Here is a 26175-nt window from a genome sequence, read left to right on the forward strand (position 1 = left end):
TGCATTGGCCAACCATTGAAAAACACTTAAAGAAAACCATTTCTAAACAGCCATAAATAGAGACCTGTCTCCATTAAGGAAGATATGTTGATTAAAAAGAGTCGACCATTGTCAAATCCAGAATGGATTGAAAGGTGTACTCTTTCTTCAGCACCATGAAGCAAGTGTACCGTGTTTCCCCCCCAAAATAAGACAGGGTCTTATATTAATTTTAGCTCCAAAATCGAATTAGGGCTTATTTTGGGGGATGTCATTTTTTTCCATGTACAACAATCATCTCTCCCTTCCTCTCCTCCACCCCAATTCTTCCTCTTTCCTTTCTCTCCCCCCCATGTGCAGCATCTTTCCTCCCATCTGACCCATCCCCTTGTGCAGCATCTTTCTATCCCTCCCATCCCCCTGTGCAGAACCCCACCGACCCTCCCACCAGCTCTGAATCGGCTGCTTTGCGGCCTGCCCCATTAGGGCTTCCCTCTGCCGCGTCACTGATGACATCACCAGTGACACAGCAGAGGGAAGGCCATGAAGCAGCCCGTTCAGAGTGCTACCACCACCGCTGCTTTAGGAGGCCTCAGAGCAGAGGTATGTCAGGTCTCACCAGGGTGGGGGGGGTCAATGAATCGAGTCCAATTTTTTTGTGAATCGGACAGCACTAGTGTCAGGGACAGAGTTGGGGAGTGTTTGGTGGGGTTCGGGGATGATGGGGCAGGAAGAACTGGCCACTTCTGCTGCTGTGGACATTGGGGGGTGGGCTTCAGGGGTGGATTTTAACTACAGCTTATTTTTGGGGTAGGGCTTATATTAGGAGCATCTTTAAAAATCATGCTAGAGCTTATTTCCGGGGAAACACAGTTGTACTGGCCTTTTACTGCTTTGCTTGAGGGAACTGATACAACTGCTTTGAGATGTAAAAGATCCTCTAAAGTGGCCCTTATTGCCTCCTTTTTTGGCCTTCGATTGGCATGAGTATTCCAAAAAGGCATCTGGCCCTGGGAAAGCTAGATCCAAAGGGTGACTGCTGAATGGGACCCACCAATCCTAACTGGGTCTTCAGACCCTTGCCTTTCAATATCTTCACACTGCTTGAATACAATATAAATTTTATTTGTATACCACTGATACCTTGAAAAGTTCACAGTGGTTTAATTCATAAAAGAAGTTTAAAAAGTAGTAAGAAATTAGAATATCAGAAATATTTACAATTTATGCAACACACAAATGTTTTCAAGGCTTTTTTTCAAACTCTCATAGTTTCATATTGAACTAATCTCATCTGGTAAAATTTTTCGTGTGATTTGATTTCCAAATAACATAATAACGGAGGCATATAAGCAAGAACTTTTCCTTGATGCATTTTGAACACTACAAAGACATTTAAACTGCATCCTAGCTTCAACCAGAAGCCACGTATAGTGTAATTCTATCCCCTTTTTTCAATCTGATAGCTGTGTTTTCCAGAGTCTGTAATCCAGAAAAGTGGAGAGAGACAAGAGAAATGATACAGACATTTAAATACTTGAAATGTATTAATATAGAAACAAATCTTTCCAAACAAGGGAAAAATGGTAAAGCTAGAGGACATAGTGAGGGTGCAGTTTGCAAGACTTAGGAGTAATGTCAGGAAATTATTTTTCAGAGACCGATGCCTGGAATGTTCTTCCGAGGGAGGTGGTGAAAACAAAAGGTGACAAAAGGTGTGGGATAAACAGAGGCTAATTAGAAAAAGATCTGGGATCGCCTGGAAGCAATGGATGAAAGCAGGGATTTGAACACTTGATGACGTTATCTCAAATAAGAAAATACTTGAGTATTCATGACTGCAACACACATTTAGTATTGCTAATTCTCAAAATTATAAGTGGTTGCAGTTGAAGCAGGCCATTCAGAAGGGGTTCCCTAATTGGCAAAATCTAAAACAACTAATATTTTGATCGTTGAATGAACTGTATATTTAGTTGAAGTTATACTAATGGAGGATTCAGGAAGAGTTTTACTAAGAGACGCCACGAAAAATTTAGTTTTGTCAGGATTGAGTTTAAGTTTAAATTGCTGCATCCAAATAGACATCTGTTTCATTATAGTTTCTATTTTACTGGTGATCCAAGATAGAACTGAGTTAAAGGGTATTACAATAGTGATGTCGTCGGCGTAGCTGAACATTACAATATCCAAACTAAAACACGATACTAACGATGAAAGGTAAACATTGTAGGTGAAAGAGGAGATCCCTGAGGGACACCACATGGGTTTCTCCAAATCGAGGAGTGCTGAGTCTTAAACCTGACTTGGTAAAGTTTAGTTTCTAAAAATCCTTTAAACCATGAATATACATTTCCTTGCTAGGACGTTTTTCTTTACCCAACGTGTGGTGGACACCTGGAATGCACTTCCAGAGGGCATAATAGGGCAGAGTACGGTACTAGGGTTCAAGAAAGGATTGAACAATTTCCTGCTGGAAAAAGGGATACAGAGGTATAGATAGAGGATTACTGCACAGGTCCTGGACCTGTTGGGCCGTCGCGTGAGCGGACTGCTGGGCAAGATGGACCTCAGGTCTGACCCAGTGGAGGCATTGCTTATGTTCTTGGATACCTAATGCATCCAAGCAAATCAACAGATTAGTGTAGTCTACAAGATCAAAGGCACTACTGAGATCAAATTGGAGCACCAGTGCATTACTACCCTTGCTTAGTAAACTTTTTAGATGGTCCAATAATGCAGCCAATACCATTTCAGTACTATAATGGTATCTAAATCCCGATTGTGAGGTATGAAGTAGTAAGTATTGCTCTAGATGTTTAATCAATTAAATGTGGACCAGACCTTTCATGATATTTACGAAGAAGGGGATCGATGCTATTGGTCTATAGTTAGATGGCATTGATTATGTTTCCATCCTCTGATGGAAATTTACCAACATTTAAGGAATCAATAATCCATTCAAATAATTTCAATTTAAATTCTAATGGTGTAACAGTCATCAAATCAGGAGGGCAAGAGTCGAGCCAACAGTAGGATGATGCATATCGTTGGAATAATTTGATAGTCTTGCCAGTCCGGTTTATCAAATGTGGACCAACACAAGTCTGCTTGAACCCCTTCTTCTTTAAAATTAGAATGGAATTCCATGCTTTGCAAACAGGGTGAGCAAGAAGATCTTAAGGATGCTACCTTGGTGCTAAAAAATTTAGCTAAATCATCAAAGGATGGCAGAGATAACCAAGAAGATGTTCTTTGTGTCACGGTGAATACATTATTAACTAATTAGTCTTTAAGCCCGTTACATTAACGGGTGCTAGAGTAGATGTCTGTCAGTCTGTCATTTTTTCTGTCTGTGTCTCTCCCTATGCCCTTAGTGCCCTCAGTGCCTCCTTCCTATGTCCTTAGTGCCCCTTCCAAAGTCCTTAGTGCCCCTAGTGCCTCCATGCCATGTCCTTAGTATCCCTTCCTACGTCCTTAGTGCCCCCAGTACCTCCTTCCTGTGTCCATAATGCCCCCAATGCCTCCTTCCCATGTCCTTAGTGCCCCAGTGACTCTGTCCTGCTTAGTGCATCCTACGTCAGTGCCCTCAGTGCCCCTTTCTATGTTCTTAGTGCCCCCAGTGCCTCCTTCCTATGTCCCCATCATTATCTTCCAGACTTTGTCCCACCCCCACCTCCGATGCCAGCCTGCCTGCCTCCCAACCCCCTGAGCAGCATGTTTTCATTTAAACCCCCCAGCCCCCGATGCCAGCCTGTCTCCCATCCCCCTGAGCAGCATGTTTCCATTTAACCCCCGATGCCAGTCTGCCTGCCTCCCATCCCCCTGAGCAGCATGTTTCCATTGAAACCCCCGCACCTTCCCCCCCCGATGCCAGCCAGCCAGCCTGCCTGCCTCCCATCCCCCTGAGGAGCATGTTTCCATTGAAACCCCCCCCGATGCCAGCCTGCCTCCCATCCCCCTGAGCAGCATGTTTCCATTGAAACCCCCCCACCCCCTCGATGCCAGCCTTCTTGACTGCCTCCCATCCCATTGATCAGCATGTTTTTAACCCCCCCCCTGCACCGACCCTAACCGGCACACCAGAAACCCGTTGACCCTCCCAGCCAACCCTCCCACCGCTAGATGGCCGACAAACCTCGCAGCTCCAGCAGCGTCCCAGGCACAGTAAACATGCTGCTTCGCGGTCTCCAGAGAGGAGCCAGGTTTCAGAGAGGAATATACAGGTTGGATTCTGGTCTATTATCCAGTCCTTAATGATTTGAGCTTTGCCTCTAATGGATCAAGCATTTACATATACACAACTAATTTTAATTGATTCATTAGGTAACAAGAGATTTAAATTCTTAGTAATAATTGGTCTTAGTGACCGCTCACTTTTTGGGAAAAATCTTGGGGATCTGAATGAAGTAGTATGGATCTTAATTGGGTAAGATGGAAAATCCTCTAAATTGGAGGATTTCAGAATTAACTGGTGATTTAAACTAAGCTTATCTGTTATTGTTGGTTCTAAAGGTAATGTACCAGCAACCTCTAATCTACCTAGAAGGAGCAATAGTAATATAACATTTAAAAAATACATTTTTGCTAAAAAAAAAACATTAAAATCCTTATATATTAAAATAGTAAAATTATTCAGTAAGTGATAGTTTAAACTACATTAATTAAGTAAATAAAATGAAACCACCTGCTGATCAAGCATAGGCTGATGAGTCTGTCGTGAGAACCTTTTGGTGGGGGGGGGGGCATTTGAAACAGCAGGCCTCTGAAAAGATTAGAACAGAGCATCCACCATTGAAGAGATTGTTGTAGAGAAGATGTTACTGCAATGTGTTGACAAAGCAGTTCAGAAGCCTGCAACCATTGAGAAGCTGAGAGGTTGGATAGGCTGGGGCTCTTCTCTTTGGAAAAAAGGAGGCTCAGGGGAGATATGATAGAGACCTTCAAGATCATGAGGGGCATAGAGAGGGTGGATAGGGACAGATTCTTCAGACTGAGGGGGACAACAGGTACGAGGGGGCATTCGGAGAAACTGAAGGGAGATAGGTTCAAAACAAATGCAAGGAAGTTTTTCTTCACCCAAAGGGTCGTGAACACTTGGAATGCGCTACCGGAGGAAGTGATCAAGCAGAGTACGGTACAGGGATTCAAATAGGGATTGGACGGATTCCTGAGGGATAAAGGGATCGTGGGATACTGAGAGAGGTGCTGGGATGTAACACAAGTATAGAAAGCTAACCAGGTAATAAGTATAGAAAGCCAACCAGGTCGTGCATGGGCAAGACCGGAGGGTGAGGACTTTGATGGGAAGATAGGACTTTAATGAGAAACCAAGGTGGCAAGGGGCCCCTTCTGGTGATTCAGACAGGTCGTGACCTGTTTGGGCCGCCGCGGGAGCGGACTGCTGGGCAGGATGGACCTATGGTCTGACCCGGCGGAGGCACTGCTTATGTTCTTATGTTCTTAAGCCAGGGGGTCCACTAAGGAATCCTGAGGTGAAGTCTGGCAAAAAGAGTCACATGGACTGTAGAGGCCATGTGACCTAGGAGAACCATCATGTGTCTCGCTGAGAGTGAAGTGCGAGTAGACACTTGTTGACAAAGTTGTATGAGGGCATCCTGATGCTGCTGAGAAAGGAATGTTCCGAGTTACACAGTATCTAGAAGAGCTCCAATGAACTGTAGAGTTTGAGGGCTGCAGTTGAGATTTGGGAAAGTTGATTTCAAATCCCAAGTTTTGCAGGAACCAAATAGTCTTTTGGGTCACTACAGTAATCCCCTGAGACGAAGGGTCTTTGATGAGTCAATTGTCCAGATATGGGAAAACCTGAAGTCTGTGACTTCGTAAAGCTGCTGCTACCACTACCAGGCACTTGGTGAAAACTCTGGGAGATGAGGCCAGACCAAAAGGTAGCACTCTGTATTACCAATACAATGATGATTTCCCACCCGAAATCTGAGGAATTTGCGAGAGGCTGGATGAATGGGAATGTGAGTGTAAGCCTCCTTGAGATCCAGAGAGCATAACCAATCATTGTGATCCAGAAGGGAATACAAGAACGTCAGAGACATCATCCAAAATTTATCTTTGATGAGAAATTTGTTTGAGAGCTCTGAGATCCAATATTGGTCGAAGACCTCCCGTCTTCTTCAAGACAAGGAAGTAACGGGAGTAAAATCCCATGCTCTGCTGTTCCAGGGAAAATCGCTCAATAGCACTGAGAGCCAGCAGAGCCTGTACTTCCTGGAGAAGAAGAGAGGTCTGCGACAAATTGGAAGGAAGCTCTCTTGGTGGGTGATCTGATGGAATCTGAAGGAAATGAAAAGAATAACCTTCCTTGATAATTGTGAGCACCCAGAGGTCGGAAGTGATGATTTCCCATCGGTGATAGTAATGATGAAGAAGACCTCCGATGGGAAGAGGAGAAGACAGAGACAGGGGAATTGACGTTATGCTCTGGCTGAGATGGTCAAAAAGACTGTGCGGGTTTGGCTGCAGCAGGTGTCTGAGGTTTCCGCTGATGTTGCTGAGGCTGTTTCTTCTGTGGTGGTCTGGAATACGGTGCAGACTTGGGAGGATAACGCCTCTGATAAGAGAAAGATGGTTTAAATCCCTGGGAAACAAAAGGTTTAGGCTTGGGTCTGATTAACGTGGCAAAAGACTTTTCATGCTCAGACAATCTTTTAGTGGCAGCCTTAATGGATTCCCCAAAAAGCTCATCTCCAAAACAAGTGATGTTTGCAAATCTTTCTTGGAGATTAGGATCCATATCCACAATTCTCAACCACGCCAACTGTCGCATGGCCACTAAAAATGTTGTGATTCGTGAAGTCATCTCAAAAGCATCATATGTTGCCTGTACCATGTGTACTCAAAGTTTTGCGAGAGTATGATGCATATGCTTAAATGCTGACAGACGATGAGAGGGTAAATATTTGAAAAATGATGGCATGGTCTTAATCCAAAATTTCAAATATGAAGTGAAGACAAAATTATAATTCAAAATTTGATTTGTCATCATTGAATTTTGATATAATCTGTGACCAAATTTGTCCATGGTCGTACCCTCACACCCAGGGGGAACCATAGTATACACCTTAGAAGGATTAAATTTCTTTAAAGAAGATTCCACCATTAAAGATTGGTGGGAAAGTTGAGGGTTTTCTAAACCTTTACACTGGGCAACCTTATAATGAGAATCCAGTTTGGCAGGAACTGCTGGAACCGAGTATGGAGTATCAAGATTTCTTCGAAAAGTGTGCTTAAGGATGCCATTCACGGGCAGCTTAAGTGACTCCTTAGGAGGATGAGAAAGTTCCAACTCCTCCAAATACTCCTTAGTATACTTGGAATCAGATTCCAGAGCAATTTTAAGGTCTTTACTCATTTGGTGAAGAAATCGAGTGAAAGAAACTGGTTCAGATGGTGAAAATTCTCTCTGAGGGGTGGAAGAGGGAGAATCTTCCATTGGCGAACCTTCTGCCACTGATTAAGAAGGTGAAGCTGCAGGAGCATGCTGGAAGTGAATGTCTGAATCCTCAGGCATGGATGAAAATGAATAGCACCCCCGAGAGTGTTGTGGTGTGGAAGGAGTAGGTGATGCTGAACATTTCCTTTTAGTACAATGTGCAAGTGAAAGATGCCTGGATTTGGAAAGCTGCTTTCTTGATTTAGAAGATGGAAATGAATGTTTAGAGAGACTGGACCCATGTCTCCATGGTTGCTGACACTCTGAGGTATGTTTCTTTGTTGGAGGAGACCCATGCCTCGATGAGCGTTTTGGAGAGGATGACCGCTGTCTTGAAGATCGAAGGCGAGGAAAGAATGATCGATGCTTCGATGATTGATGCTTAGGAGAGTCTGATTTCTGTCTCGATACTTGATGTCGAGGTAAAACTGATCGATGTTGCGAAGATCAATGCTGCTTCGATGCAAGCGATGAAAAACGCTTCAGAGGTGAGCGCTGCTTCGAAGAACGATGTGAAGTAGATCGATGCCTTGATGATCGATGCTGTGAAGCATGGCTCGATGATGAGGAATGACGTTGAGGCAAAATCGATGGCTTGACACCTTCCGATGGTATGGAACGATGCTCAGGCTGGTCTGGAAGTAGAGACATCGACATGGGGGCAAACTTAGCAACCATGTTATCAAACTTCTGATGAAAGAGAGCAAACATCTATTTAAAGTCATGTACTGATAACGAAGGTGTAGATGGTATCTCTGGTGCTGTGGTGCGGAGGAAGACATCGATGATGATGCACCTCAAGACTTGGAGACTAGTCGCATGAGAGGTCTCTGAATGGCCGGCACAAATGGGCTTGATGCCTGTATGGCCTGAGACTAAGCCACCAGCTTCACAGGCAGAACTAGCTTACCTGACTGAGTTGGTGACATTGATTTGGACATCGATACATCGGGCAATGTCGATGTCTTCCCCGAAGATAATGACTTGGTCAACGAGGCAGGTTTAGCTAATGCCAAAGCCTTGATAGGAGTCGGATCCATAACACCGAAGATCTTACTTTGTTGTATACGATGGTTCTTCAAGGATCGTTTCTGTAACGTAGCATAGTGCGCAAAAGACTCTACACAGTGGTCTGGGCGCAGACACTGGATGCACCAGTTGTGGGGGTCTGTTAATGAGATTGGGCACTGACACCGGCTACACTTTTTAAAACCAGTAATCAGGCGGGACATGAAGGGAAATACCACCTCAGCCAAATCAAAGTCTGAAGGCTGAGCTGACGAAACAGGCCCAGTGTCAAAAAAACAGCTGAAAATAAAATAAGTTTTGGTTTTATATTAAACAGAAAGAAAAAGATTAGCGAAGATGCAAAAAAAAAAAAATAAATAAATAAATAAAATTGAATAAATAAATAACGAAGGGAAAAATCACCCCCAGCTGAAAAACACTAAGTAATTGGTGCAGAATGTCAAGGTAGGGATTTCTCAGTTCCACTGAAAAACTAGAACTGAGGAGACGCGTGCCCTACATCAGGCAGAAAGGCACTTGCAAACTTTCTAAAGTTCTTCAAGCAAGATTGCTTGTGCAGCTGTCCGCATCGGGGCTCAGTGGATGACATCACCCATACGTGAGAAGAATAATAATAATTTTATTCTTATATACCGCCAAAGTAGTTCGAGGCGGTTTACAACAAAGAAGAGCTGGACAATCAGCGAATATAGGTAAAATGTAAAGTTGGGATCCAAGATGGCCGACGGTCTCTGAGGCTGAGCAGCACGCCGGAGGAGATTTCTTAAAACTCTTCCTAGAGGGAAGTTACTCACCCTCTGAATGCTGAAGAGGAGAGGTCGCAGCGCCGCTGGAGCCTCGCGGCGTTCTGCGGTCTCCTCCTTCGGAAATATTGATGAACTCCTGCGTCGGATGCAGGATATCCCGGCAGTGTCGGCACCCCCGCTGGAGACGCCTCAGAGGGGCGGAAATGAGGCGATCTCCCTGGGGCTAGAAACAACGTTGAGTCCCGTCGCTAGGGCACCTCCCCCACCTCCTCAGATTACTAGCTCCCCACGAGTGGAGGAGCTACTGGAAGAAGGCATGCACCTACCCTCGGAGGCTAGGAAGAACACGGAGAGGAGCAAGGAGATGGACTCCCTGAGTTTTCAGGCGAGTCCAAGAAGTACTGAGGACTTGGAAACATCAGGGACTACCCCAGTCCAGGAGAAGGATTGCCAGGAACAGCTTACAATTGGTGAGACTATTCAAGCTATTAATGTTTCCTATGTTATAGAAAAACCCAGGGAAGTAACATTGGATTCAATTTGGGACCTAGTTGCTGATCTGGCTAAGTCTGTAAAGCCCCAGCTTTTGCAGCTGGAAAGTAAAATTATACTTCAAGAAACAGATATAAAAAATATGAAGGTTGAAATTGATGAATCCAAGAATTCTATTGTGAATATACAACAAGAACTAAAAGTATCAAAACAGCTTAGTGAAGCATTAGTAAAAGATAATACAAATTTACGTAGAAAAGTGGAAACTCTGGAGAACTTTTCTCGTAATAACAATCTTCGACTGATTAATTTTCCCAGGATAGCTTCTGTGACACCTAGGGATATGCTGAAACGTTATATGTTGGAGATTCTAAGTATTCCAGAGGATACATTACCACCACTTACTCAAGTCTACTATTTGCCGATGAAAGCTATTAAATCACCATCTAAACCACAGGAAGATAATCAACCACTTAATGTTTCAGCAATGCTGGAACTCTTGGATAGAGAGACCGCATCTCGGCAACATTGCTTCTCACTGTGGCTCTTGCACCAGATAAAAACTGGTTGCTTAGACTTTTCTTTAAAAATAAAATGAAATAATTTCTTGGATATAAAATTCTAATATTTCCAGATTTGGCACGGGATACTCAAAGAAGAAGGCGAGAATTTCTTATGATGAAGCCAGGGGTTACATCCCTTGGAGGGACTTTTTTTCTACGGCACCCTTGTAAATGTGTAATACAATATCGTATGAAAAAATATGTTTTCTTTGAGCCTTTCCAGTTGACAGCCTTTCTGGCAGGAACTCGACTGGATGAAGGGAAATAAAAATGAAGTGCAAATTGAATTTAATGGTATCCTCTCTCAGCTAAAGGGATCTTTTTTTTTTTAATATATATATAGTTGATTCAAATATTTTGTTAATATTTGTTAAAATGTTCGCCTATTTTTTCTTGGATCTAAATGGAGGACCTGAGCTGAATTTAAGCTAAATATTTATGTTATTTGATTATTATGTATTTTTAATTCTTGAGTTTTATTTGCTTGCTTTTCTTCAACTTTCTGTACAATTGATTTGTAAAATATAAAATTTGATAAATAAAAAATAAAAAAACAAACAAAAAAACAATGTAAAGTTATCAAAATACAGGTGAGCAGGATACAGAGGTAAGGCATAAGAGATCTAGGGAAACAATTTGGTTAGTTTTGAAGAATATGCTGCCTGCTTGTCCTGGGATAATGAAGTGTTCTAGCTGCTGAATAAAGGGAGACCAATCCATATGAAATTTGAAAAAAATAAATAAATAAAAAATATCAATAATGTAAATTGGATTCTCACCTGAACTGGCAGCCAATGCAACTTAGTAAAAAAAAAACAAAAAAAAACCAACCACATCGTAGATCTTCCCCCTAAACTAAGCTTTGCTGAAGCATTTTGCACATGTTGCAAATGTCAAATTTGTGGGGAATGTGTGGTGCAGTGGTTAGAGCTACAGCCTCAGCATCCTAAGTTTGTGAGTTCAGATCTCACACTGCAACCCCTATTACTCCACCTGGACAGACAGGGAGAAATGCTTGAGTACCTGAATGTAAACCACTTAGATTATAAATGGTACATAAATGCTATAAATCAATCAATCTGGTAGATGTAGCAAAACCATATTGCAGTAATTTAATTGACTTGCGATTGTTACCTGCAACACAATTCTCAGATGAGATAAGTCTAAAAGAGGTTTTATTCTACAGATTGAAAGAAAGGTTTCCAGACTATTTCAGTTATTTGTTTCTAAATAGTGAAAGTGGAATCTAAAATGATCCCACTAGATTGAAAAGAAATCTCCATGGAAGCCAGCCTTACGACTGAGCAAAGAAGCGCTACTTACTTTCCTCCCACCCAAAATATGTTTATTTTCCTGGGATTCATTTTTAAATCATTAATGTGCAACCTTATATCCCACCAAATCCTTACAAATCACAGTTCTATGCAGGTTACAAGCACCATATTGCTACACAGAATTATACGTGTTACATAGTTATACATAAATTTTTTTTTTCTACCTTTGTTATTTAATTTTTTAGCCCGTCCTCTCAAAGGAGCTCAGAATGGGTTACAAATCAGGTACTCAAGCAGGTTCTGTCCCAGCAGGCTCACAGTCTATCTAATGTACCTTGGATAGTGGAGGGTTAAGCGACTTGCCCAAGGTCACAAGGAGCAGCGCAGAGTTTGAACCCACAACCTCAGGGTGATGAGGCTGTAGCTCTAGCCACTATGCCAAATTATATCAATAATGTACAAAATACAGAGTTCAATAAGTAGCTCAAAGCTTTATGTCGACAAAGTTTTAGATACATTGGAAGATGGGGAAATATATGGAAAAGTAAATGTACTTGAAGAAGGAAAGTATATACAAGGGGGCACAATTTTCCCTGCCCTTTGCTGAGAGCTGAACAGGGATTTTGCTGCCTGAAATGCACCCAAGAAGTTCAGTTACATAAGCATCCTCTGTGAGGTTATATGAAACACTCTAAACATCAAATCTATGGTCTTCTAAAAATTATTTTGCACCTCTGGAAACAAGGCGATACCATTTGCATGAGAAAATAGGTTAATTTAAATGAGATAACAGGTGTATTTCACTTAAATAAACATTAAAAAGAATAGGAGAAAGCAGGGATATCCTGAAAAACCCAACTGGCCAGGTGACTGAGTGGTGGTGTGAATGGGTGTGTGTGGGGGGGGTCTTTGACCTAAGGGCTGCCATGTGAGCAGACTGCTGGGTACAATGGACCACTGGTCTGACCCAGCAGTGGCAATTCTTATGTATCCTGAGAAGTGGGTTGAGAACCCCTGTTTTTTAAAAACCCTAGAAAGGTGCCATTCATCATTGTTGAAGATGTCAAAATGACGACAGAGAGAAGGCTGAGCAACAAGGAATCTATTAGCCATGAAGCAGATGGAAATGATTAAAGCGTGTTGACTTTTTTTTTTTTTTTGAAGTTTCACTGTATATTTTCATCTAGTATGCTCACATTTTTCACAATTTTATGGTAAGGCACTTTTGAGCCCTCTAAAAATCTCAATATTTACCTTTTTCCCAGAAGCCTTTTCCATAGCTTTAACCATCTGAAGGACTGAATAACCAGTACCTGTGCCAAGGTTATAGACCTGTAACAAATAGATAATCAAGTTAGGCTCTCTCCAATTGGTTTCTTTGTGTCTCTTATCAGATCACAAAACTTTTACTTAAAGCTTTGAGTTCACTTTCTTAATAGTAAACACCACAAATCTCGTTCCAGCTACTAAAACTTTAAACACATAACAGCAGTTCTAAAAGTGAATCTCCTGTAGCTATGTAGCTTAAAACTGAAATAAGCCATTCAAAGCATACTATTAACATTCAAGCGCAGAGATAGCGGTATGTTTATGAAGTAAGTAAAATATTCAAAAGGAGACCTACCTTGCACCCACAGTTTTCACTGAGTTTCTTAAGTGCAGCAACGTGACCTTTGGCCAAATCTACAATATGAATGTAGTCCCTGACACCTGCCCCACAGTGAGAAAACAAACGAGGATATTGAACAAACAGACAATACCCACTGCTAATATCTGTGTTAAGCAAAATAAAATAAAGACTATAAAAATATTTCAATGTAACATGTACAAGAAAAAATTATTTTTATATTTATTTGCAAGGGTCATTTCATAAATAATGCACACTTTTTATTTACATGTTTGTTTTTCAAGTATTTCTTTACAATCCTTCAATGGAGTCTCCCTGCTTTTCAATAACCGAGTCCCAACGTCTGGGAAGCTTCATTATTCCATCCAAGACACAGTTTTAGTTCAGTTGCCAAATGGCTCGGGTACCGGCGGAAAGCAGCTCTTCTAGAGATGCAAAACGATGTCCATCATAGGTTGTTTCAACTTTGGAAAAAAGTTGAAATCTGGTAGTCTCATGTGTGGCCTGTAGGGAGCATGAGGTAACGCCTCCCAGCTGTATTCAAGTAGTTTTTCAATGACATTCCCTATGTGCCGGCGAGCATTGTCGTGAAGAATAAGTGGCCCAGCCAAGAGCATCTGAGGTCAGGTTTTGTGCATTTTTTGCAAAAAATCACGATAATACACTGCTGTGACACTTCTTCCACACGGAACTTTGTCTGTGATGATGATGCCTTCAAGATTATAAGCAAAAATCATCATTTGTTTGACTTTTGGTTGAGCTCATCAAAATTTTTTTGGTCGTAGGGAAGATGGAGCTCTCCACTCGTCATTGAAAAACTACGCAAATACGGCTGGGAGGCGTTACCTCATGCTCCCTACAGTCCAGACATGAGTCCAGACTTCGACCTTTTTTCAAAGTTGAAAAAACCTGTGCATGGACATCATTTTCCATCTCTGGAAGAGCTTTCTTCCGCCGGTACCTGAGCCATTTGGCAACTGAACTAAAACAGTGTCTTGGATGGAATAATGAAGCTTGGATGGAATAATGAAGCTTCCCGGACGTTGGGACTTAGTCATTGCAAAGCAGGGAGACTATATTGAAGGATTGTAAAGAAATATATTAAAAAAAATAAAACATGCAAATTTTAAAAAATAGTGTGCATTATTTATGAAATGACTCTCATATATACCGTCCATCAAGGTTTCTAAGCAGTTTTACATTCGGTTACTCAAGCATTTGTCCCTATCTGTCTCGACATGCTCATAAATCTATTTAATATACCTGCGGCAATGGAAGATTAAGTGACTTGTCCAGGGTCACAAGGAGCAGCTAGGGCTTGAACCCACAACCTCAAGCAACTCCTTCCTTAGTTGGCTTTAAGCTTAGTGAGGGAATGGCTATCAGACACCCAGCAGAATTGTTAATATTATGTAAGCAATTTTATGTCATGCAGTTTTGTCACTGGTAGATGAATTAGAGGAGGTGGGAGAGAAAGCCCTGACCGGTTGGTTGCTCAAGTAGGGATTTTGAAGTGAATGGGCTTCTAGATCCAATTATGCAAACAGGGCCTATAACACTGGTGATTGGCTGACCCGGACCTTCTCTCCGACATCAGAATTGACGTCGGGAAGAAGGCTTGTGAACTGGCGGCGTGCAATCGCTGCATGCGCCAGGCCCTTCCTTGCCTGGAGTTGCGGCGGGGTTGATTTAATGGAGCTGTCGGGCGGCATCGGTGGCAGTATCTTTATATTGTGCGAGGGAAGGGCCATCACCAAATTGTCACCTGAAATAATACGTGGCACCAAAACCAAACTTGACCCCCCCCCATTACAGAAAAACTACTAGCCGCCCCAGCAGTAAGGGACCCCTCAGCGATCCAAATCTGCCAGATGAGGAAACCTCAGTGTGGGTGTCGGGTGATGCCCAGGCATCACCACCGCCTCCCGCTGATGAGCAGTGAGTGCACAAAAGGGAGCCTGACACCAAAAGCCAGGTCCCCCTTGAGGCAGCCAGAACATTTTGTGTACCAGCCAGCCACATCCACTGCTCAGTGCCCACAAAAAACACACTTGTGCTGCTCTTTTGAAGCGCTCATAATGAATGTGCCAGAAACCCATGCACAACACTACTGTACAAAAACAGCAGCCTCAGGATCATTTATGCGCCTTTTATTTCTTTTGTCTTTTTCTTCTTTTTTTTTTTTTAATTTAAACCTCACAGCTCACCAGTTGTATCAAGAGAGCAGACCCCACTGGTACTCTATAACTGTAGTCTGTGCCTAACAGATAGCCAGTCATACAGTTGAGGCTCCTCTGGGGGAAGGACTAAACCCTTTTGAGTGTGATACCCCCGAGAGGGTCCCCCAAGCTCTGTCCGGACAGCAAAAGGGACAAGATAGATTCACTAAATCAGATCCAATAGGCCCAAAACAAACCTCAGCACAGACTGCACAATTTTACCACTCCACCTGCTGGAGACTGAGAAAAGACTGAGTGCAATAGGGACTACACACAGCCCACTTATACTGTAGCTAAAAGTTAGTGTCTCAGTCTCTACCTGTTGGCCGAGGAGCGTAAAACCATCCGTTTCTATGCTGGTATGGAGGGACGCTAAAAAGGTTACTTTTCTCTTACATTTTAGGATAGTTTCTCATAGGGAATTTTCAAATAAGTGGTTAATGTGGATAGAATTGTTGGATGAAAACAGCTCTCCCCTTCTATGGGTGGGGGGAGTAACCCAGATGGCTAACAGTTGAGGGGCTAGAAAGTGGTCATGCTGTAAGAAAACAAGTCAATAGAGTGAGCTCCTGAGATTTGTGATGAGAGAAGAATGAAGCTCTGAAAGCAGTGACAGGAGCACAATAAAATTTAAGAAACATAATTAGTTACTGTCACAAACAGAAAGACAAAATTAACAGTGCATAAGGGAATCAAAAGCACAGAGATGACAAAATTGATAATAGAGAATGACATGGGGGAAAAAAATCTGTCCCCATCACTGCCCCATCTCGGACCACCGTCCCCTTCACTGCCCCGTCCCTGTAGCATCCACTCTTCCCTCTCGCCACCTCACCACCCTTCAGTGGCCCAAGAATCTCCCTCCTTCCCCCTTACCTTCACGGCGTAAAGAAACTTCCCTCCCTTCACTGGCTTCAGTTTATTTTCTAAAGCACCGCGAAGGTAAGGGGGAGGGAGGTAGATTTTGCCACAGGTAGGGAGGGGGCCGCATGCAATCGGTGACCGCGCACCTTCCCTCCCTTAACTGCGGGGACAAGGCCATTCACCACTCCATGGGGCAGTGGATGGCCCTGTCCTTGTGCCTGCAGTGAGCACTTTTTCCCCCCACCGTTTCGGCAGGTTATCCGCGGCTACCACCGTGTCATTCTTTAATTGATAACACTTGCAAAACACCTGCAGAGTACAGCAAGTTATGAGAAGTTGCTTTCATAGAAATGCAAGAAACAATGTAAAAGCTGAAGATTAAGCATTGTGTGAACAAGACACATCAAAGATAGGTTAGAGAAAATACAGAATTGAGATAGTCAGCTCTGAGATTTAGAGAGACATCTTCCTGGCACAACTGTATACAAAATATATTAACTACATACAGTTTGTAATTGGCTTAATATCATTTAAATTGTTAAATAAAAGAGAAATTTCAATATACTTGTGCGAGTCTCTGGTGGTCATTCTCTGTTGAGTAGTTCTTGCAGCCTAACCTATTCACAGTGCTTGGGGATTTGATTTTGGAAATTCCAATAGTGTAGTTCAAACTTTACACCTGTTTTAAGGAAGATGCAAAGACCACATGGAGTCTGGCAGCCTCCATACAGAGTTTTCGTTTGAAAACTTGCTTATAAGTACTCATACGATTTCTACAAATTACTCCCTTAAAATGCAAATATATTTCCCAGTTTAAGAACTTACCAGTTCCATCAGAAGTATTATAATCATCCCCAAAGACACATACACACTCCCTGCGTCCAATCGCCACCTGTAAAAAAATCATGAAAACTATTAAACAAATCTGGCACAACTCTTGCAGAAATTAAATGTGTACATTTTATACAGAAATGCAGAAATGAGTCATGCAAAGGAAAATGTATCAATACATCATACCAATATGAAAATGCTTAAAATAATTCATTTCTTTTGTTCCAAATCTTTATTCATTTTAACATATACATCAAGTGTACAATAAATATAACTCATCATATTACATTATCACTTGAAATTCCATAACAATATATTTCCAAAAATTTTTTTTCCCCACCCCCTTCCATATCCATACATACATATTATATTATAATTCCTATGTGTATTAATCAGTTAAAATATGCAAATATTTATTTAGATTATCATAACCCCCCCATTCCTTCAAATTATCACATAAGGAAAAAGAATAGTAAATTAACCTTAATCATTATAATATTCTATTATTGGCCTCCACCCATCCTGAAACCTTTTAAAATGACCATTTTGTACTGCAAGTAGAAGCTGTAATTCAGTCTAGAACAATTCTTCCAATTAAACGTTATTTGCTGGATCCCCACACCGGTAAGGATCATCAGAAGCTTATTATTTGCTGCAGATATTTGGCATTTAGCCCTCATACATATTCCAAAAATAATCGTATCATAGGACAATGCCACATGATTTTCCATCATTAGGTTAACTTGATCCCAGATTGATAACCAAAATGCCTGAATATATGGACAATAAAATAAAAGATGATCCAGAGTTCCAACTTCAATTTTACAATGCCAGCACCTATTTTTGTAATCTAGTAGGGGTCCAGAATGCTCTATGCAACAAGAAGAACCATGTTTGCCTAATAGATGCCGACATCGTACCTTTAATTCTCCAAGACCAAATACGTGGCCATTGAGATGCATTAATCTGATGCTTAATCTCAATGCTCCAAATATCTCTTAATCCATTTTTAGGTTTCTTATTCAAATAATTAGATAAAATTTTATTACCACTTTGCGGCCTGGTGTCCCAGAAAATCTACCTGGAAACAAAGGAATTCTAAACTGTAATGATCATTTAAAGATTTCCATTCAGGGAACCCTACCTGAATAGCCTGCTTCAACTGCAACCATTTATAACTTTGTTTTTTATTTAGACCATATTTATGTTGCAATTGTGAAAAATCAAGCAGTTTACCATTATGAATAACTTAATTTAAGGATCTTATATCTGCTTTAATCCAATCCTTCCAGACAACCTTAAACCTGCCTATTTGTATCTTGGAGTTTACCCAAATAGATTGATGTGTAGATTTTCCAATAGACTCAGGAGTTAATTTGTCTACAAATCTTAATGTTTTCCAAGTATCCATTAATACTCTATTGTCCTTATATATTCTAGGCATCTTTATACTGAGCAGAAGATCAAGTCTAAGTGGGAATATAAGCGATCTCTCAACCCATAACCAGTCTGGCAGTTGTTCCAAAAGCTCTGGGAGGACGCAATACATACCTTGGCGCATGATATAGGATTGGTGATACCTATAAAAATTGGGGAAATTTACCCCACCCTCCTCAATTGGCCTTTGTAGAGACACTAGAGCAACTCTTACGATTTTACCCAGCCAAATAAATTTAACCAGAATACTATTTAACTTTTTATAGAAAGACCCCTGAAAAAACATTGGTATCATGCCCAGTTGGTAACAAACCACAGGCAAAATCATCATTTTAACAGTCTGAACTCTTCCCCACCATGACAAATGCAAAGGATTCCATTGCTCACACAACTCTGTTACTTTTTGTAATAAAAATTTTTCATTTACTCTCATTGTCTCTTCGAGTGTATTTTTCAACCAAATACCTAAGTATTTTATTCCATCCTCTTTCCAAATAAAAGGAAAAGAATCAAATATACCTTTTGTACAATACACATTTAAAGGTAAAATTTCTGATTTAGTCCAATTTATTTTGTATCCAGAAAATTTTCCAAATGTATCTATTACTTCAAGTAGACATGGAATTGTTGTTTCCGGATTTCTCAAATGAAGCAAAATATCATCTGCATAAGCGGATACTTTATAATCCACTCCAGCACATGTAATACCCTGTATGTCCCTTGCCTGTCGAATAGCTAATAATAAGGGTTTAAGAACTATATCAAAAAGCAAAGGAGATAATAGACAACCCTGCCTATCTCCCCTCTGCAATTTAAAAACATCTGAAAAATTATTATTTATATATAATCGAGCAGTTGGGGAGCTATACAGTGCTTGAATCATTTGTATAAATCCGGATCCAATACCAAACCACTCCATAGCTTGATACATGAAATTCCATTCCACCCGATCAAAAGCTTTCTCAGCATCTAATGATACCGAAAAAGCCGGATCATTAATTTGTTTTGTTAAATAATACATCTGAAATGCCAATCTAGTATTATTGGAAGAGTGTCTTTGAGCAACAAATCCAGTTTGATGCATACCTATTATATGCAGAAGAGCTTTAGCCAATCTTAAAGCTAAAATCTTAGCTAATAATTTACCATCTACATTTATTAAATAATTAGGCCTGTAGTCTGAAACCAATGTTGGATCTCTATTTGGCTTTGGCAAAACAATAGTTAAAGATTCTGCCATAGTGCCTGATATACAACCTTTATTCAGTTGATCCTGATATAATTTTAATAAATACAGTAAAAGGGAAATTTGAAATCTAATATAATAAAATGGTAGGATGCGCATGCGCATTAAAAAAATCGTGTTCCCTGATCCCGTCGCAGAAACACAACTGCGCATGCGCACCTACTACATCACCACAGCCTGCTCTCCACCTCGCGCCGCTATAGGCCCCACACTCGCAATTCACACATCCGCTGCAGCCTAGCAACTCCGACCACAACCTTCCCCCCTCAACCGCACCAGGATCGAGAGAGGAGCTGCGGCAGGGGCTTGAGCATAAGCGCCATTGTTGTCCCCCTACCTAGCCGCGAGGCTGCGGCGGCCTTCCTCACCCGGCTCACATTTAATCCAAGTAAACAACCGGGGCTGCCTAAAGAAACCGGTGCTTGGCCCGCCAAACAATTCCTGCCGTTGCCGAAATTTGCCCCACCGTTCCTTCCCTTCCTCCATCAGGTCAGTTCAGCTCCATCTAGGTTAAAAGCAGCTGCTTTGAAATTGGAGCCCTGCCGCCACCGTAACACGTTCCCTCTGCCGCGGTCCCATATGTCAGAGAAGGGGCGGGACCAAGGCAGAGGGGAACGTGCTATGGCAGTGGCAGGCCTCCGATTTCGACGCGACTCCTTTTAACATTGGTGGATTCACTGCACCTGATGGAGGGAGGGAAGGAAAGGTGGTTGGGCGCTGTTGAGCCCCTCTTTAGCCTCAGACCCTCTCCTAACTGCTCCCTCCTGTCTCAGATCACTGGGGGGAGGTGCCTGTCTTCAGCTGCAGGGATGGAGGGAGGGAAGAAGAAAAAAGGGGCCTTGGCAAGCGAGTTATCAAAAGCCAACCATAGCCTGGGACCCCTACATGATATGAATAATGACCAGACAACAAAAGGTAAGAAAAATAATTTTATTTTCTGTTTTGTGATTACAATATGTCAGATTTGAAATGTGTTTTGAGGGAGGCTGCCACCGCAGCTTTGGACAGAGGGGTACCATTTTCGTGGGAGCCGGCCTTCGGAGAGGCTTGGGATGCGGGGATGGATGCGGGAGGGTCTGCCACTGCGAAGGGCTTTGGTGGGGGAGCCAGCCAGACCGCGAGTGTGGGGACATTGTAAGCACAGATTGGTCAAGGAGCCGCCGCTTCCGAGGCTTTGAAATTGCTCTCCCACCGTCACTCCCTCCCGCCCCGGCTCTGCCTCTGCCCAGGTTCAAAAGCAGGAGAGGCAGTCATCTAGCACCCGTTAATCTAACGGGCTTAAACACTAGTTCTTTATAAAACTCTACCGTAAATCCATCTCCACCTGGAGCGGTCCCAGCTCTAAGGGATTTCAATGCCGTTTGTAATTCCTTTAGTGATATAGGTTCATCTAAACTTCTTTTTATATGATCAGGAACCTTAGGACTTCAACTAAACTCAAAAAATCCAAACCATCTTTCTCTTTATTTAAATAAGACTCAGAAGAATAAAGGGACTTATAATACTTTAAAAATTGTTTTAATATACTTCCAATCTGAGAATGAGAATTCCCTAACTCATCCTTAATTATGCCTATTTTCTCCTTCCTTTTCTTTTAAATAATTTGCCAATAGTCTTCCAGCCTTATTTGCACTACCATAATACAACATTTGCTGAGCAAAAATATCTTTCCTTACTAATCCAGAGGAAATCTCATTATATTCACATTTTTTTTAAACAATATTTGAAATGTATCCTGTTCCCATTTGTTAATCAATTTTAATTCTAAATTTTTAATTTCTTTTTCCAAACTTACAAATTGTTTTCTTAGCTGCTTCTTTTTATATGCAGAATATGATATAATTTGTCCTCTCATAGTTGCTTTGAAAGCATCCCATAAAATTTCAACCGACATTTCCTCTAAATCACAGTTCTTCAACCGCTGGTCCGCGGACCGGTGTCGGTCCGCAGGAAATTTTTGCCGGTCCGCACAGGGCCGGCAAGACTGACTGACTTCAACTTCCTGCCGGTCCGCGCAGGGCCGGCAAGATCAACATCCGAAGTCTGCGCTGGGACGGAGAGATCTTGGGGAGCCTCCGACAGTGGCTTTCTCCCCTCTCTGCAGCTCTCCTTTACTTCCCAGCGCAGCGATTCACGAAGGCAGCCTCGGGGCTTTTGATGAGTCGCAGCTGCCTCTGATGATGCAACTTCCTCTTTCCTCAGAGGCGGAGCGACACAACAAAGGACCCGAGGCTGCCTTCGTGAATCGCTGCGCTGGGAAGTAAGAAGAGCTGTTGGGAGGAGAGAAAACCACTATCAGAGTCTGGGAAGCTGCTGGGCAGGGGGGAAAAAGGGACAGCTGCTACTGGAGAGGGAGAAGGAGAGATGCTTCTGGGAGGGGAGGAGGGAAAGGAATCTGGGAAGCTGCTGGGCAGGGAAAAAAAAGGGACAGCTGCTACTGGAGAGGGAGAAGGAGAGATGCTTCTGGGAGGGGAGGAGGGAAAGGAATCTGGGAAGCTGCTGGGCAGGGAAAAAAAAGGGACAGCTGCTACTGGAGAGGGAGAAGGAGAGATGCTTCTGGGAGGGGAGGAGGGAAAGGAACCTGGGAAGATGCTGGGCAGGGAAAAAAAGGGACAGCTTCTACTGGAGAGGGAGAAGGAGAGATGCTTCTGGGAGGGGAGGAGGGAAAGGAATCTGGGAAGCTGCTGGGCAGGGAAAAAAAAAGGGACAGCTGCTACTGGAGAGGGAGAAGGAGAGATGCTTCTGGGAGGGGAGGAGGGAAAGGAATCTGGGAAGCTGCTGGGCAAGGAAAAAAAGGGACAGCTGCTACTGGAGAGGGAGAAGGAGAGATGCTTCTGGGAGGGGAGGAGGGAAAGGGATCTGGGAAGCTGCTGGGCAAGGAAAAAAAAGGGACAGCTGCTACTGCAGAGGGAGAAGGAGAAGGAGAGATGCTTCTGGGAGGGGAGGAGAGAAAGGAATCTGGGAAGCTGCTGGGCAAGGAAAAAAAGGGACAGCTGCTACTGGAGAGGGAGAAGGAGAGATGCTTCTGAGAAGGGAGGAGGGAAAGGGATCTGGGAAGCTGCTGGGCAAGGAAAAAAAGGGACAGCTGCTACTGCAGAGGGAGAAGGAGAAGGAGAGATGCTTCTGGGAGGGGAGGAGGGAAAGGAATCTGGGAAGCTCCTGGGCAAGGAAAAAAAAGGGACAGCTGCTACTGGAGAGGGAGAAGGAGAGATGCTGCTGGGAGGGGAGAAAGGGAAGAGAGTTACTGCTGGACAGGAGGAGGAGGGAAGGGAGAATGAAAAAAGGAAGGAAACAGCTGGCAGAGAGATTAGAGGAAGGGAAGGGGAGACACAGGCATGAGAAAGTAGAGAGATTGATGATAGGAAGGGATCAGCAGAAAAATAAGCAGAGAGGGACAACAATGATAGATCTGGTGTAGGAGAGATAAAAATGAAGAGCAGTGAAGCTGGAATGAATCATGTAAAAAGGAGAGAGGGGGCACAAGCTGGATGGAAAGGGGAGAGGGGCATAGAAAGAAGACAGATACCATATGGAAGGGGGAGAGGACAGACAGTGGATGGAAGGGGCGGATGCTGGATTGAAGAGACAGAGAGGGCAGACGCTGGAAGGAAGAGAGTGAAAAGAAGATTGAAAGCAGAAATCAGAGACGACAAAAGGTAGAAAAAATAATTTTATTTCTATTTTCTGATTAGAATATATCAGATTTGAAATATATATCCTGCTAGAGCTGGTGTTAGACATAACTGGGGACTGCAAAACCCAGGCAGTGCTTCTTTAGCTTCCAGCTGGCTTAGGGCGCTCTCTGACCAGGGGGCAGTTGCCCTAGTTGCACTCCCCTAAAACTATTCCTGTCATGTGTGACTGCAGTATTCTGTTAGCATAATATTTCTGTGTAGCATTCTGTAATAATTTGGCTTGTTCAGTTTTCTTGATAGTAGAGGGGATATATGTGAAGAGGAGGGGAAACAGGGGTTTTGTTGATCCTGCTCTGAATTATTTGTATTTATAAAATGACAATTGTACAGAATATTGTTTCTTTTTATACTTTAATAAAATACATTCAATATAAAATCATAACTGAGGCTTGTGTGGATGGGATCAGATGATTTGTGGGGACCGAGCTCGCGGAGATGGGGCGGAAATGGGGTTTTTAAATTTTAGTCCTAGTAGTTTGCCGGTCCACAAAATAATTCTTTTTTTTCTGCCGGTCCACGGTGTAAAAAGGTTGAAGAACACTGCTCTAAATCATTAAGTATAAAATATTCATTAATTTTGGTCTGAAATTCTGTGCAAAATTTAGAATCAGCAAGCAATGTATTATCAAACCTCCATACAGGTTTGGAATTATCTTGATCTACTAAGTTAACTTCTATCCACACACCACCATGATCAGATATTACTATTGGTTCTATGTCAGCTTTTACAACTTGCTGTACCATCTGATCTGAAACAAAAATATAATCAATTCTTGAAAATGATTGATGAACATGTGAACAAAATGTAAATTCCCGATCATTAAAATGAAGAATACGCCATATATATTTTAAATTACATGATTGTATTAAATTATCTAACCCCATTGATTTCATAATTCTACTAGGTTTTTTATCCAATATTGGATCTATAACAGCATTGAAATCTGCCACCATTAAATTAGTAGTAGCCAGTGGTAAAACTAATTGTTGTAAAGATTTAAAGAATTCGCTTTGATTCGAATTAGGGGCATATATATTTAACAACGCCATTGTATTATTGCCCATGCTCATGTCAACAAGTAATCACCTTCCTAGAGGATCTGCCTTACCCATATTAAATGTTGCTGGACATTTTTTATTAATCAATATTGCTACTCCTGCCTTCTTTTTTATCGCTGGTGCATATAAACACTGTTTTATCCAATTACCTGACAGCTTCATATTCTCTGTCCCAGACAAATGTGTCTCCTGTAGAAAACAAATATCTATATTCTGTTGCTTAATATATGACAATACCTTTTTCTTTTTTACCGGATGGTTTAGGCCATTAACATTTAGAGAGAATATTTTGAAAATTATTACATAAATCTTTTTGAAAATCATTACATAAGGCTACTTCACCGATGCCGCCAGAGAATCCTATAGTGTTTAAGAAATTCATAACCTAACCAGACCTCCCCCTCTAAGAAGCCCGTTCAACCTCTTCAGCCAATTTTCCACCTTTAATTGTTACCAGTTCATTCACTGGTGCCTGTCCTCCGTTATGGACCACGATAACAAATTAGTTCCTCACCAACATTCTTAAGTTATCTTTATCATTTCAGTCTTACACCTTGTAACTCATGGACCGTGCAATCTCCTTTCTCCTATCCTACTTATGCTCTCAATTTCCGCCGATTGTATAAAGTTACTCACTGTGAAACCGTGTAATTCACTGACCCTGTAATTTTCCTAGAACTATCACAAGATGTTCAATGATATACTCTGTAATTCGCTGTCTGTACAGTTTTTCTTCATTGTGAACCGCCTAGAAGTCGCAAGATTGTGGCGGTATATAAGAATAAAGTTATTATTATTATTAAATAAAAGTTTAATATCCAAGAATCTCCACTTCAAAAGCATATTATATTCCCTTTCCTTATATCCATACTTTAAATTATCCCTGTCCCTCCCTCCCCCAAACCTCCCTATCACTCTGTCAATATATCACATAACCTTTAATAATTAATATATCACTTTCTCTCCCTCCCATTCCCTTCCCCACTCCCTCCCATCTCCCCCAAATTAATAATGCAAACTTGGAAACACTCATATATAATCAGGTGACAAAAAGCTCCCATCAGGCTAAAACCATATACATCATTTATAAACCATAATAAGCTACATTTATAATATAATATAATTCAAATAATCTATAAAGTCCAAATTTCTTTTTCTTCTTTTTTTTATTTAATTTTTTTATTTATTTTCTCTCTTCTCCTTCCCCCTCATTTTCTCACTCCCCTCCTCTTTCTCCTCCCTCTCCCCCTCTCCTTCCTTCCCCTCTCTTCCTCTCTCTCCCTCCCCCTCCTCCCCTCTCTTCTCATCAATTATATAATACCTATGAATTCAGAACCCTTCAATCAATATGCCCAATCAAATACATTTTCTTATACCAAAATCTTACAGTATTAAGTCAAATTTACTCCAAATTAAAATAAATCAATACTATATTGTATTCCTGTAAAAACAAGTGCATGTTAATAAAGTATTATTCAATTTTCCAATTGCACACCTCCTATAATTAATCTTAAATCACCTTCTTATCTTTAAAATACACATTAAAGTGACATTAAAATAAATAATTATATATCATAAATGAACATTTTCATCAACCTTCCATCTTGTGTACAAAATCTCTCAAAGCATATTCAACTTCTCTCCAT

General features: G+C 41.7%; 1 protein-coding gene across 1 annotated transcript in view; it reads right to left on the reverse strand.

Moving 5' to 3' along the window:
• GALE (UDP-galactose-4-epimerase) overlaps positions 1-26175 on the reverse strand; it is a 103565-nt gene that overhangs the window by 16457 nt on the left and 60933 nt on the right. The window contains exons 7-9 of the mRNA XM_033956360.1: positions 17087-17153; positions 13176-13261; positions 12806-12883 (exon numbers count right to left, since the gene is read on the reverse strand). Of these exons, the coding sequence (XP_033812251.1) occupies positions 12806-12883; positions 13176-13261; positions 17087-17153 (231 nt within the window). The remainder of the gene's footprint in view (positions 1-12805; positions 12884-13175; positions 13262-17086; positions 17154-26175) is intronic.

The sequence above is a fragment of the Geotrypetes seraphini genome, chromosome 8, assembly GCF_902459505.1.
Source record: "Geotrypetes seraphini chromosome 8, aGeoSer1.1, whole genome shotgun sequence".
Classification (NCBI taxonomy): domain Eukaryota; kingdom Metazoa; phylum Chordata; class Amphibia; order Gymnophiona; family Dermophiidae; genus Geotrypetes; species Geotrypetes seraphini.